The sequence below is a fragment of the Phasianus colchicus genome, chromosome 1, assembly GCF_987193195.1.
Source record: "Phasianus colchicus chromosome 1, bPhaCol1.hap1.1, whole genome shotgun sequence".
NCBI lineage: Eukaryota > Metazoa > Chordata > Aves > Galliformes > Phasianidae > Phasianus > Phasianus colchicus.
Genome location: NC_143436.1, coordinates 57,380,886 through 57,395,086, shown reverse-complemented (window position 1 = coordinate 57,395,086; position 14,201 = coordinate 57,380,886). Strand labels below are relative to the sequence as shown.

The 14,201-nt window shown below is 46.7% G+C and overlaps 1 protein-coding gene across 7 annotated transcripts; it reads left to right on the top strand.

Annotated features, from left to right (window-relative positions):
* Positions 1-385: 385 nt before the first annotated feature.
* PARP12 (poly(ADP-ribose) polymerase family member 12) lies at positions 386-13,655 on the top strand. 7 transcript variants are annotated; one of them, XM_090144126.1, is made up of 9 exons: positions 720-1,347; positions 2,542-2,606; positions 3,404-3,539; positions 3,999-4,119; positions 5,150-5,240; positions 6,458-6,533; positions 7,037-7,167; positions 12,520-12,671; positions 13,308-13,655. In XM_090144126.1, exons 3-9 carry the CDS (start codon positions 3,480-3,482, stop codon positions 13,586-13,588), a joined length of 912 nt encoding a protein of 303 aa, XP_090000252.1. In that variant the 5' UTR covers positions 720-1,347; positions 2,542-2,606; positions 3,404-3,479; the 3' UTR covers positions 13,589-13,655. The 7 variants fall into 7 exon arrangements, with proteins under 7 accessions (XP_090000262.1, XP_090000252.1, XP_090000241.1 ...); XM_090144115.1 differs by having other exon boundaries at positions 2,542-2,610; XM_090144119.1 differs by having other exon boundaries at positions 720-1,405.
* Positions 13,656-14,201: the final 546 nt, after the last annotated feature.

The window sequence follows — 14,201 nt, the reverse complement described above, 5'->3', positions numbered from 1 at the left end:
GGAAAAATACAATGTCACAATGTACCAGCTTACAGTGAACGTACGTCTCCAGCTTGTGGCACGTTGTTTGTTTTAGGGAGGATGCTGTCCCTAGAAAGCTATGTAAGCATTCTGTACCAAGCAGAATGTTTTTCCTAAAGCTGGTATCTCTGTCTGGCTTTGGTTCAGAAGAATATTTTAGCAGAGAATTCCCATATGCAGAAATGAACCTGTGGGATCTGAGCTGATAAATCTCATCAGTCAAAGAGAGCATAAAAGTTGCACAACTATGGAGATGAGAAGCAGATATGATATGAGAGGTCAAAAGGCAGTCAGAAAGGGCCGGATGGGGAAGAAGCAAGGTTCAACTTCACACTCACAGCTCTGTTTCTTTTTTTATCCTGTGTTTATAAAGAACGCTCAGGAGGCAGCCTTTCCAGAAACCAGAACTGAGCTTTCTTTGGTTCTGTCACCGCCGATCTGGTCTGACCAGATTATCAGAGGATAAAACTGTTGTGGGCAATTCAACTGAACATAATTTGTGCAACTAAAACAAACCTACTCGGATGCAAGTATTTTATGTGGTTAGTACTGCTTGACCTATCGTTAAGCTTTATGCTTCAGAGCTCTTCTAGGAAATGCTGTCAGTCTTCTGCAGGGCTGCAAATCAGATAAGAAATCTCATCCTGCTCCGATTTCATCAGGAAAAAGCAGAGAACGGCTCAGATTTGAAGGTAAAGGAGTAAAAAAGAGAGTAAGTAGCTCAGTGTGGGCTGATTCAGCCCTGCACTGCAGAGTCCCATGCTTGCTCTGCACTGTTGTGGGTCTGTCTGTGCAAGGCTGCCTACTGCATTTACCAGCCTAAGTGCACACTGAGGGGTGTGCCACTTCATGCACTGAGATGGGGGTTTCGCTTTGCAAGGCAATGGCAGCTTTGGATTTTCAAAGAGAGATTATCAGCAGAAGCTGAATGGCAGGAGAAGATTTGGAGCATTCCTGGCCATGTGAAGGGCAGGAGGAAAAAGGTGCAAGTCAGGTGTTGGTGCCCAGTGTGAGAAGTTAAGCAAAAAGGACAAGCTATGCCGGCTCACAGGGATGTTGACTTTACTGATACGCCTGCCAGAACCATTAGCTCCGCCTGGCCGTTCTGCTCATGCCTGGCAGATGCGCGTGCGTATGGCGCAATAACCAGAAGGAAATGCTGCTCAGCTCCACTCTTTATGGGCCCGTGGCTACTGGGAAGGCATCCCTGACGTCCAGCAGCGGCGCTCCAGCTGGCCATTTGTATTTTATTTCTTAAGGTCTTACTGCGTGCTAGGATCCTATCCCACGTGGACGTAGGGTTCAAAGGGCTGTGGTGACACACAGGCAAGTAACTGACACCCGTCCATCACGGGAGGTGGCTGGGCAGCCCGCTGGCAGCACCGTGAGTAGGGGAGCCTGGGGAGGGAGCATGCGTGGGGCTCTGACACCTCTCCTGGGGTGCAGCCAAGCTGGGGAGGGAGGCAGAGGAAGTTGGGGATTTCACAGTTTGTGGGTTTTGCTTTCGGCTCTGCTGGAAGGACACCTGCTTGCTGTTAGTCAGGCCATAAACCATGGCTGTCTTCGTTAATACCTCCATTCTGAGAGTGGAGGCAATGTAGAAGGCGGTGTGAGGTTGCTTTTCATCTGTGCAGGCTATTGCTGTGCGGATGTGAAGGCAAATTTATGGGGTATCTGTTACACAAGAGCAGATAGCGACATCTTCAGCAAAAGGTGGAGGACACTGAATCCTGACAATGAAATATGTCTGTCCGCTATATTAAGAGCTTTACCTTCATTTCTTTCCCCTTGGGGTTAGCTGTTGAGTGGAAAAAAAACTGTCCAGGAGCACAAGCGTTGGGAAGTGAAAGTGAAAGCAAGACTGAAGTGCACCCTTTTGGAGAGAGAGTGGGGTTAGAGCAGAGCAGGGGTTCCAGATCTATGCAGGGGTAGCAGAGGTCTGTGGAGTAGGGGGAGAGGGAACAGGGATGGGGGGAGCAGGGGGAAGAGCTGCTGGAAACTTCATCTGATTCTTCCCAGCCTCCTTGCCCATTTTCCTCTGTTCCTTCTCCACCCCTTCCAAATCCCACACTCTATCCAAGAACTCACAGTTCTGCCACGGCAGCAGCATACCGCTGCGCAGAGGGGAAAGAAGGGGTGAAGGCGTCCAAAAAAAGCTCCCAGGAGTGTTGGATCTCATGAATGTCCTGCAATGGGGTTTGAAAGAAAATGAATTGGGAGCGTTTTTCTAGGAAAAGCCTGGCTAGTGTTACTCTGTATAAAGAGCACAGCAGTCTGAAGACAGCGGTGGAACAAGCTAAGGCTGGGAAGGGGACTTGTGTCCTTCCTTGCTCTTTGTTCTGGCAGGCCAAGGGGCTGCCAGGTCTTTGTTCATGGGCCTTTGTACTGCAACCAACCCTAGAAGGGAACTCCTTATTTGTTTTCCCCTGATTAGCCTGCTTTGAATAGCCCCGATCCCTGCCAAAGCATGAAGGATGTCAGAACCAGATGAATGATCTTTTCCCGTTTCTCCTTGCACAGCCTGTTGAAATTCCTTGGGCTACTGTGAGCATCTCCACCACAGACCCTTGCAAACTCCACAACAGGCAGGTGGGCAACTCTTGGCTGCATTTGTGAGCCCTGCAATGAGGTCATGATGCAAGGGTATAGAAAAATGGGCTGCAATCCAAAGCTGGGACTACTGAAGGAGGAGGAGGGAGAGTAGAAAGCAAAGGGAAATTTGTATTTGAATTGCTGGTGGCCACCTGTTCTGTCCTCAGAGGTGGCATATCTTAAGGTGGAGCACGGGACAGGCACTTTGAATTGACATGGGGAAATTCTAGGAAGAAATTATTCACTCAGAGGGTAGTGAAGCGCCAGTACAGACTGCCCAGAGAAATTGTGAATGTCCCACAGCAAGCTGTGGCTGGAATGGGGAAGCCCAGCCTCTCCTCACTGGGGCCCCTATCCTCACACAGCCCCTTTTCTTTCCTCATCAGTGAAGGAGGAGTGGTGCTGCTGGTGCTTTCTGAAGGCAGTGGGATTTCTGCTTAATAACTGTGTCTTGCTGCTGTTATCCAGGTGACACCACTGACCATCTAAGAAGCCAAGTTCATTGTGCCAGTTGTGTTTTCTCTGTTTTCTCCCAGTACACATTTTAGAGAAAAAATGGTGACCCAAGCCACAGAACCACAGAACTCAGGGTCATTCCTCTGACACGTGACATGTCAAATATAATGTAAAATATGTAAAATATATTACTATCAGTTCCTTGGTTCCATGCTTTCAAGCCCAAGATGTCTCCTCTTCTGAGATGTCATTAGACTTCCAAGATCACCAAGGATAGGTTGTATAGGTTGACAGCTTTGGGAAGACTGACTCTGGATTTCTCTTTCTGTGCTAGGGGTAAGGACGCAGCCAGGCTCTGACCAGTTCTCCTGTGCTTGTGGTGCCTTCAGACCCTTCTGTTCATCCTCAGAATGGCGTATGCCTGGTATTGGCTTGATGACTTGGGGCAGTGGATTGAATATGGGAAAAAGGTGAGATCCATGGTTTGATGTTGAAAGCTCCTGCTCAGCCATCTTTGGAGAATTGCTTAGGATATATTGTTTGGCAGCTGTTGTGTTTTACATGTCCTGCTGGTGCCACTGCAGTGCTGCTTTGATGCCCTGGTGGATTTGTCTTACTAAGTGTCCATCAAAGCAGTACTGAGTCTCTGTGAAAGCTTCCTAAGGACTGCCTTTGGAAATGGGTGTATTTTCCAATGATGATGCAGGCTGAAGCTGACCACACAGGGTAAACACTTTGGTTACTGTTGTACCAAGCAGTTGTTCTCTGTGAGGTACCTTCCCCAAAGAGCAAAATGCCAGAAGCCTTTGAGACCAGTTCCACACAGCATCTCATCACAGGAACCTGAGGAAACACTGGTATGTCTCCACAGTGCCACTTACACCACAGGCTTATTTCTAACATGTATAATTTCCTTGTTCTGTCTGTAGCACCCGATTTACCCCCATGCCACGGTAAATTCTGCAGATCTGGAGGAGGCATTTCTAGCTGACCAGAGAGGCACTCTGACATTTTGGGCTGGTTCTCAGAAATATGAATTAAACTTCAAAGGTAAAGTATTTCTTTGCTTAATGTTCATTACACTGCGTAGCTGACTCTAAGGTAGCCTTTTTCATACAAAAAATTGTCAACCTGTGGGTATCTGGATTTCTTTGAACATGTCTTTTTCCTCTTCTCAGTTCTCTCCAAGAAGAGCTTGAACATTATGTACTTTTCTCTGTAGTTCTGAGGCACTCTGATCAAACTTCTAGACTTTTGCATCTGTAGTCAATGCTGTATATTGAGAACTGAAATAAAATACTTCATGGTATTTGACTTAGGCATTTGGGTTTATATAACTAAAGAGGAAACAAGAAAGGAAAAAAAAAAGATCAGAAAAGTCAAACGGTGAAGCAAGCTCTGGTAGACATCTTACAAGCTAATTATGAGAAAAGAAAACAGTACAGCAAAGGAAAATTATGGGCTAATTATAGAGAAAGAGAATGGAAAAATAAGAAATGCTTATCTGTTTCTAATTTATTTGTATTTTTTTTAACCATTTTAAGGTTTTTGTTAGCTTTTGAAAATTGAAATCTGTTTCCTGGCCTGAATAGAAAGTGTGACGTTTGAAGGAATAAACAATGGCTGGTTAGCAATGTCACACTGCGTGTGCTCTGTGATACTGTTACAGGATGAAAAAAAAAAAAAGACAGGCTTTCCTCTAGGCACCAAGTAACAATCCTGTACTGCCAGGAAAGTTATGCTTAGGGACTCCATCACATTGAAAACCCTTCCCTGCTGCAGGCCAGACATCAGATGTGGTTTTCTCTGGCTGGCAGCCTGAATGTGAGTACATCTGCAGGTGCAGTAGTTAGTTGCCTGTGAGCTTCACAGCCTACACTAGCAGGTTGTTGACCTTGGTGATCTCCAAGCAGAAGCTGCCCAAGTGGGAACAGTCTCAAACTATTAAGTAGGGAGTGGGGTGGATGTGGTAGCAAAAAGCCCTGCAGCATCCTGGGCTACTTGCTTTTAAAACTTTTCCTATGTGCATTCCCTGGGTAATAAATTGCATAGTAGTGAGTCATTGTGTTTTTCTTTCAAGACATGGTCCAAAGAAATGTGGTCTATGCAACTCAAAGAAAAGTTATGCGGCTGCCAAAAAATTTGTACTCTCAATGTGAGCTGAACAAAAGGTACTATACTTGCATTATTTAATAATGTAGAGATATTAGATGATGGCATTTTTCTACTAAGAATTTCTATAATTCAATTTTAGATTTCTTAAATTCATTTTTAGAAATGAAATTTGCTGACTGGTTTAACATTAATTTTTGCAGTGACATTATTTGTAAATTATGCAATACTTCTGTGAAGTGTGCTTGAGGGATGTTTGGTGGCAATCCTGGCAGCCATTGGAGACTGGAGACCTCTAGGGTAGATTTGTTCCTTCTGTGAGAGCAAGATCATATAGGGTTGACACAACTGTGCCAAGAATTTTTGTTCCTTGATTTATAGTCCAACAGTGCTAAACCATACACAGGGCAGGAACAGGGGAGTGCCAGTCCCAAGACTGTGGAGCAGATAGATGCCATTTCCTGGAAAGCTGAAATATTAAATAAAATAGAAGCAAATTCCTGTAAATGAAGTGTCCTGGATGCAATCATTTTTAGTTTGTATTTTCACAGAAGTTTGGTCTGACAGCATTTGGGCATGTTTGCTTTAAAAGTTAGTTGTGCTATTGCTTTATTTCAAAAAGAGCCATCTCGACTTTCAGAAACTTACTGGCAGGCAGTGCATAAGAAGCCAAGGGTTCAATTTAAGGGCTGGTTCAACCAAAGGTTGGCTGATTTAAAAATAAAGCAAATTGGAACTTCTGAGTCGATGGTAATGCCCCTATTGCCTGGGGCAAAACATTCATGCCATGTGGATGATTGAGGACTTGTGTTGGAAGTTATTAAGGACTAACTAATGCAGCATTACATGGGGACACTATTGCCCACCCATGTCCTCTGCCAGGCTGGTCCTGGGGACAGGGAAAGTGAGCTGCTTGTCTGGCCAGTGACTCTGAGATGAGTAGGCATCTGGAGGGAGAGGGCTCTCACCCCAGCTCACTAGAGATTCAAGCAGCTCTCATGGAGGTCTATTGGAGAGCAGTTGTATAAACTATGGTAATTCTTGTCTGAAGGTCTCCTACAAATGCCTGCCAAGAAATTCATTAACATCACTAGGATGTGTATGGAAATTTAAACTGGAGAGAAAGGTAACTGGAAGGTTAAAAAGAAAAAAAAAAAAAAGAAAAAAAGAAAATCCAAAGGTGCCTGAAAGTTGCTGTAGAGCTAGGTGAATTCTCGAGAAAGGGGATTTGGTGAGAGGAGTTGTGGATTGACTTGCTCTTTCTTCTTTTTCACAGCCTGTTTACAGAGCCATCACGTTCACTTTATCCTCCAGAATGGGACCAATCAGCACTGCCTGAGATTGGGTACAAGGTATGAGTTTTCACATCTCCAGTGGAGTGGGTGAATTGTGTCTATTTATTGGTCTATGTTTCTTGGTCTATTTGAAGCAAATGTCATTTGTTGTGATAAAATTAGAGCTGGACTTGTAAGGAAGTATCTAGAAGGACCTCGGGTATCAAATTAAGGTGAAGCTGATATTCACTCTTCTCCACCTTAGATACTGCTGTGCATTTCAACTCTAGGTTACTTTGAAGTAGAAATAATCTAGACGCATAAGAAGTGTGTACACTGAGGGAACCTTGTGTTAGATTGCATTCATTTGCCTGTGCAGCAGCACCTCAGCACCTGCACTTCCAGCCTAGCAAGAGAGAGTGAATGTGAGGATAGAATATTTGATTGGAAAGACAGGAGAAACTAATGATTTTAATGGTAGGGTTTTCCTTTTAATGTGAGCAAGTTGATAAGTCCTTTGGAAGGACTGGGAGTTGTTACTATCAGAATTACCTTATTTCTGGTCTTTTTAAATTTTTCAGTTGGTAGATGTTGGCAACACTTCCAGTGAATATAGAAGAATTGAGAGTCTGTTTCAGAAGACGATGAAAGATTACAGCATCTGCCGGCTGCAGAGGATCCAGAACCCAACACTTTGGCAAATTTTTCAGTGGTTTGTTTCTATTTTGTTTCATTATTCCAATGGTAGCAGAGTGTGTGGGTGTTTCCTGATCTATTGTCCTTCACAGTCTGTGATAGGAGTTGCCAAAGGCAGTAGCCCAACAGAGGTTTGATTGCCACGTTTCTGTGTGCACAGATCCTACTGGTAGTGAGTTTCACAACAGGTGCATAAGCACAAACACGTGCATACACACAAAATGGGCTTTTATATATATATACATATAGTTGAACAAAAAATCAACACAGACAGCACAGCACTCATGAAATGATAAATAGTGCCAACAGCCTCATGCTGTTCTCTTCTCTGGCTAATCAGGATAAAAGCCTGTTGGTGGAAAATAGATACACACACACATTTGTACATGTCTCTTCAGGAGCTGGACTTATACACTCAGCCTACATATATGTTGGCCCTGGGATCCTCCCATCTCCAGCTGCATTCTGCACAGACACATACATGTACAAATGGATCTCTCAGTAGACCCCTATACTTCGTGCTGCATCAGGTAGTTTTCCTGAGCCTCATTGTTCCTCTGGTAATCAAGCTAGAAACTGTTCTCTCTAGTACCTGGCCCAGAGATATGACTCCTCTGATACCCGTATCCCAGGTCACTTGCTCTCCTCACCAGCTGTCCAGCTTGACATTCACTAGCAATCATGCACTGACATGCATAAACTTCTTTGCTTTAATTGCTGTTACCCTGAGGCTCCAGTCCAATTGTGGCACTGAGATCCCTCATATGCACTCCAGCACACTGGCTGTAGAGTTCACCACCCAGCATATGAGCTAGAAATGAAGTCTGAAGAAGAGGTAGGTCAGACTGCATGGATCAGGCACGGGGCATGGCTAGACAAGCCTACAGACCAGTCACCCGTCCATGCATGATAAGGGGCCTTCTTTATCTCCTTTTCTATCTGTCTTCCTATGTGTGTAATCCCCAAATCATATGCCCTTCCCCTGCATCCCATAATGAGTTCTATACTCCTAAAGGGAGTACCCGCCTCAGTCAATGAGCCATGCCCCAGAACCTTTCCATTGCTTGTGGTGCTAAGTGTCATCCCAGCCCCTAAGGGCCCCTTGGGAGGGACCGGGGCTTCTTGCTGTCTGAGCATGTTATTGAGGATCCCTCACTTGTCACTGCCTCCACACTCCTATGTGTGTGTGTAAACCAGACTTTTACCACATAACCCAACAGGTTGTACAAGTGGATCTTGCTGATGTTATTTAAAAAGAAATTTATTTTCCTTCACTGTGACTGAGCTGTGGAATCTCAGATTTATTCTTCTGATGGGGTTTAAAAAAATATATTTTTGTTTATGTGATAAAGCTAGAGTTTACACAGTTTTTACTGTGGCTTCATGCTGTTCATTTCATAACCGTACTGATTCATTCAGGATTATACAACCTGGGAACTGGGAACAATTCCCTCTTGAATCATAGAATCATAGAATCACAAGATTGGAAAAGACCTATAAGATCATCTAGTCCAACCGTCTTCACACTGCCACTGCTACCACAAGCTACTAAACCATATCTCGCAGCTCCTCGTCCAGACGCCTCTTGAACACTGCCAGAGATGGCGACTCCACCACCTCCCTGTGCAGCCATTCCAGTGCCTGACCACTCTCTGAGAGAAAAAGTTCTTCCTTAAGTCTAACCTAAACCTCTTCTGGTACAACTTGCAGCCATTTCCCCGGGTCCTGTTCGTTGCCTGGGAGAAGAGGTCAAACCCCTCTTCACCACAACCTCCCTTCAGGAAGTTGTGGAGTGCAATGAGGTCTCCCCTGAGCCTCCTCTTCTCCAAACTAAACAATCCCAGCTCCCTCAGCCGCTCCTCATAGGACTTGTGCTCCAGACCCCTCACCAGTTTCGTTGCCCTTCTCTGGACACGCTCCAGGGCCTCAATGTCTTTTTTGTAGTGAGGGGCCCAAAACTGAACACAGTACTTGAGGTGCGGTCTCACCAGTGCTGAGTACAGGGGGATGATTACCTCCCTGCTCCTGCTGGCCACACTATTTCTAATGCAAGCCAGGATAGCACTGGCCCTTTTGGCCACCTGGGCACACTGTTGGCTCATGTTCAGCCGAGCATCAACCAACACCCCCAGGTCTCTTTCCTCTTCACAATCATCCAGCCACTCATCCCCAAGCCTATAGTGCTGCATGGGGTTGTTGTGGCCAAAGTGCAGGACCCGGCACTTGGCCTTGTTGAACCTCATTCCATTCACTTCAGCCCAGCGATCCAGCTTATCTAAGTCCTTCTGAAGGGCCTCCCTACCCTCAGGCAGATCCACACCACCTCCCAGCTTGGTGTCATCTGCAAACTTACTGAGGGTACACTCAATCCCCTCATTAGGTCATCAATAAAGATATTAAACAAAATGGGCCCCAGTACTGACCCCTGGGGGACACCACTTGAAACAGGTCGCCAGCTGGACTTCGCTCCATTAACCACCACCCCTTGAGCACAGCCCTCCAGCCAGTTTCTTACCCAAAGGAGTGTGTACCTGTCCAGGCCACGGGCAGCCAGTTTCCCCGGAAGAAGCCTGTGAGAGACCATGTCAAAGGCTTTGCTGAAGTCTAGGTAGACTACATCAACAGCCTTTCCCTCATCTACCAGTCTGGTCACTAGTCATAGAAGGAGGTGAGGTTGGTCAAGCACGACCTGCCTTTCATGAACTCGTGCTGGCTGGGCCTGATCCCCTGGACACCACACACATGCCATGCGATCTCCCCCAAGATGATTTGCTCCATTACTTTCCCCAGTATCGAGGTCAGGCTGACAGGCCTATAGTTCCCTGGATCCTCCTTACGGCCCTTCTTGAAGATGGGAGTCACATCAGCAAGCCTCCAATCCTGTGGGACCTCTCCAGTTAACCAGGAGCACTGACAGATGGCCGAGAGCGGCTCAGCAATCACCCCCGCCAGCTCCCTCAGCACCCGAGGGTGTTGGCCATCCAGTCCCATGGACTTGTGACAGTCCAGATGGAGGAGGAGCTCCCTGACTGTCTCCACCTGAATTGCTGGGGGTGCTTTCTGAGTAGCATCGCAGACTTCCAGATCAGGGCATAAAATGCCCAGAGGATAACTTGTCTGACTAAAGGCAGATGTAAAGAAGGCATTGAGGACCTCAGCCTTCTCCTTGTCCTCAGAGGCCACATTCCCTGCTGCATCAAGTAAAGGATGAGAATTGTCCTTGGTTCTTCTTTTGCTGTTGATATATTTGTAAAAGGATTTTTTATTGTCTTTTAATGCAGTGGCCAATCTGAGTTCAAGTTGGGCTTTTGCCTTCCTAACTTCCTCCCTGCATACCTTAGCTACTTCCTTGTAATCTCTCCAACAAGCCTGTCCCTTCTTCCAGAGGATGTAGACTCTCTTTTTCTCCCTAAGTCTCAACAGTAGATCCCGGCTCATCCACACCGGTCGTCTACCCCTGCGGCTCGCCTTACGGCACTCAGGGACAGCCTGTTCTTGCGCCTTTAAGATTTCCGTCTTGAGAAGTGTCCAGGCTTCCTGGACCCCTTTACCCTTAAGAAGTGACTCCCAAGGGACCCGTGCTACAAGCACCCTGAACAGGTCAGAGTCCGCCCTTTGGAAGTTCAAGAAAGTAGTTCTGCTGGCCACCCTCTTGACACCTCCAAGAATAGAGAATTCTACAGTTCTATGGTCGCTCTGCCCAAGACGGTCCCCAACCTTCACATCTCCCACCAGTCCTTCTCTGTTAGCGAAGACCAGGTCCAGCAGGGCACCACCCCTGGTAGGCTCTCCTACCAGTTGCATAAGGAAGCTATCCTCCACGCACTCTAAAAACCTCCTGGACTGCTTCCTCTGTGCTGTATTATACTTCCAACATATGTCAGGGAAGTTGAAGTCTCCCATGAGAACAAGTGCTGGCGATCACGTGACTTCCACAAGCTGCTCATAGAAAGCTTCATCCAACTCTTCATCCTGGTTAGGTGGTCTATAGCAGACCCCCACCAAGAAGTCGCCACTACAGGCTTTCCCCCTGATCCTTACCCATAGACACTCAACTCTGTCATTACGAACTCCAAGCTCTTCAACATCAAAACAGTCTTTGATATAAAGGGCCACACCACTACCCTTCTTTCCTCGTCTATCCCTTCTGAAGAGCTTGTAACCATCTATCACAGCACTCCAGTCATGGGAGTGGTCCCACCATGTTTCAGTAATAGCAACAAGGTCATAATTTGCCTCATTCACAATCACTTCCGACTCATCTTTCTTGTTGCTCATGCTGCGTGCATTGGTATAGATACACTTCAGTCGAGTCGTCTGCCTCCCCCCCAGCTTAATCATCGTTCTCTTAGGCTCATCTCTTGCAGGGCCTGGTTTGTCCCCTTCCCCCTTCATATCCAGTTTAAAGCTCTTTCTATAAGCCCTGCTAGCTCTTGCGCTAGTATTCATTGCCCCCTTAGAGATAGGCGGGTTCCACGGACAGACAACAGGCCAGGGGCCGAGTAAACCACCCCATGATCAAAGAATCCAAAGTTTCTGGCTCGACACCAGCCTCCGAGCCAATTATTCATTGCTCGTATTTTCCAATCCCGCTCGGTGTCCCTTACTGCCCCCCCTGAAGGTATAGAGCAGAAGATCACTTGAGCTCCCGCTCCTTCAACTAAACGCCCTAAATCCCTGAAATCTTTTTTCATAGTTTGTAGACTTGTCTGAGCAATCTCATCACTGCCCACCTGAACTACGAGCAATGGGAAGTAGTCTGATGACCTAACCAGCTTAGGGAGTTTCCTGGCTATGTCCCTGACCTGAGCCCCAGGAAGGCAGCACACTTCCCGACAGACCGGGTCAGGTCTGCATATGGGGCCCTCTGTTCCTCTGAGGAGGGAGTCACCCACCACGACCACCCTTCTTTCTTTTCTGTCAGAGGCAGTCTCAAGGCGTGGGGGGACCACGTCGCCCTAGGCTCTCTTCTATGCAGATCCTCCTTTGCCTCTCCACTCACCTCCCCTTCTACCTCCAGCAACTGGAACCTGTTGCTTAGCGGGAGCTGGGGAAGCAGGCTAGGCAGGCGGGGGTGTCTCCTGGGACACCGAGTAGGGACTCTCTTGAGAGATGTTTGTCTCTTTACTCTCTAATGTGATATGTGAAGCTGTATGCAACATGGTCCATGATGATGTGAGAACTTTCTGTTTTGCTGTTAGGAGCCAGCTGTGCTGCAAAGTACCAACAGAAGGGCACAGCAGGCAGTATCCCCACTGACACTGATTTTTGTGACTCTTCCTCCACAACCCCAAAGTTATGAGGAGTTGGGTTGGGAAGTTGCCCTCATTTGAATCAGGGCAAAATGTCATTCATTTTTTGTCACTAGGCAGAAGGAGCAGATGAAGAAGCTCCATAACTCAAACTGGGTGGATGAGCGGCTTCTGTTCCACGGGACAAACCCATCTCATGTGCCAGCCATCTGTGAGCAGAATTTTGACTGGAGGATCTGTGGCACTCATGGGACAACGTATGGAAAAGGTACAAGCACACGAGCCGGACTTGCATCGAAATTCTTAGGGTGTTTCTAGAACTCAGGGAACAGCTCAGCACGAGCTGTGTTTTCTACTTATCCTATTTCTTTAGACTTTCTCTTATTGGTGAAGCAGCAAAAAGCTGTTTCTGCTAATGGTGAGAGCAGCCAGGTCAACTCATGTAGTCCTACCATGGACCCACTCCCAGCTGCGGTGGGGACTCCATAGGCAGGCTTGATGGGAGGGAGTTCATGGCATAGCATGACGGGCTGCACATATGGCCAGAGTCTGTGTGAGGTGGCAGCCTCTGATGCCCACACACCTGCCCTTAGTGCAATCTCATCTGCTCATGCCTGCATCACTGCAAGCCATGTCAGCAGCCTTCAGGAGGGATGGAAAACATTCCTCTTTGCCTCAAGTATTTGCTGTTTAGCAAAGCTTTTAGACAGGTGGGACAGAGATGTTGATGGAGAAATATGGCTAACATCTGTCTGCTTTAAAAAAAAGCCCACATGAAAACACTTGGCAAGGATATGTTCAGAGCTATTCGGGGCTGTTGAATCACTGGCTGCCAAAGAGCTGATAGCAGATGTTCGTTCCTCGGTTGATGCATTCTCTTACCTGTGGCTTTTCCTGGTCCTAGGAAGCTACTTCGCCAGAGATGCCAGTTATTCTCATGACTACTGTTCTTCTAGGATCAGCCGCTACAGCATGTTTGTAGCTCAGGTTCTTGTTGGAAAATTTGTTCAAGGGAACTCTGAATACCTTCGTCCTCCACCCACACCAAACAATCGCAACAGACTTTATGACAGCTGTGTGGATAACCCGGAAAACCCTTCCATCTTTGTCATCTTTGAGAAACTCCAGATTTACCCTGCCTATATCTTGGAATACAGCAGTAGTTCTCTATGTGTGATCCTTTAATGAATGGCAGAATATTCTTTGTATTTACACTGAAACACTTTAATAAATCTTTTTCTTCATGTTTGTACAGTTTTAGGACTTGCTAATGCTAAAATTTCCTTTAAGATACTAAAGAACATTTCGTAATGCAAAACAGTATCAATCTCTCAAGGGCCTTGGGGGCATAGTTTTTGTTGCAGGACTTATCCTTTTGCCAACAGAAGGTGCTAAAGTTCCACCTTATCTCTTGCCTGGGGGGGGGTCATACATACATACTGGGGTGGCTCTGCATACTCTAATGCAGTCGTGTTCTGATGCTGGAAGGAGCACTGCTGAATGTATGATTAGCTTTGCTTTGTTTTAATGATCAAATCACTGTTGGCACTTCTCACCCTCTTCTTCCACATGCAGCCTACCCACCTGCTGGGGATGCCATATCTTGAGCGTCCTCATCCTATCCCCATCCTGCAGATGGTGTCCTCGTCCAGTGCCCATGGGAAGAACCCCTTCCTCATTGCAGAATTTCCCTGGATTTAGGCCAGGAGAACCAGAGGTACGGCAGCTCACCACCCTGCCATGACTTTCACAGTGAGGAAATTTGTGGTGATCTGAATAATGCTGTGTGGTAGAGTCC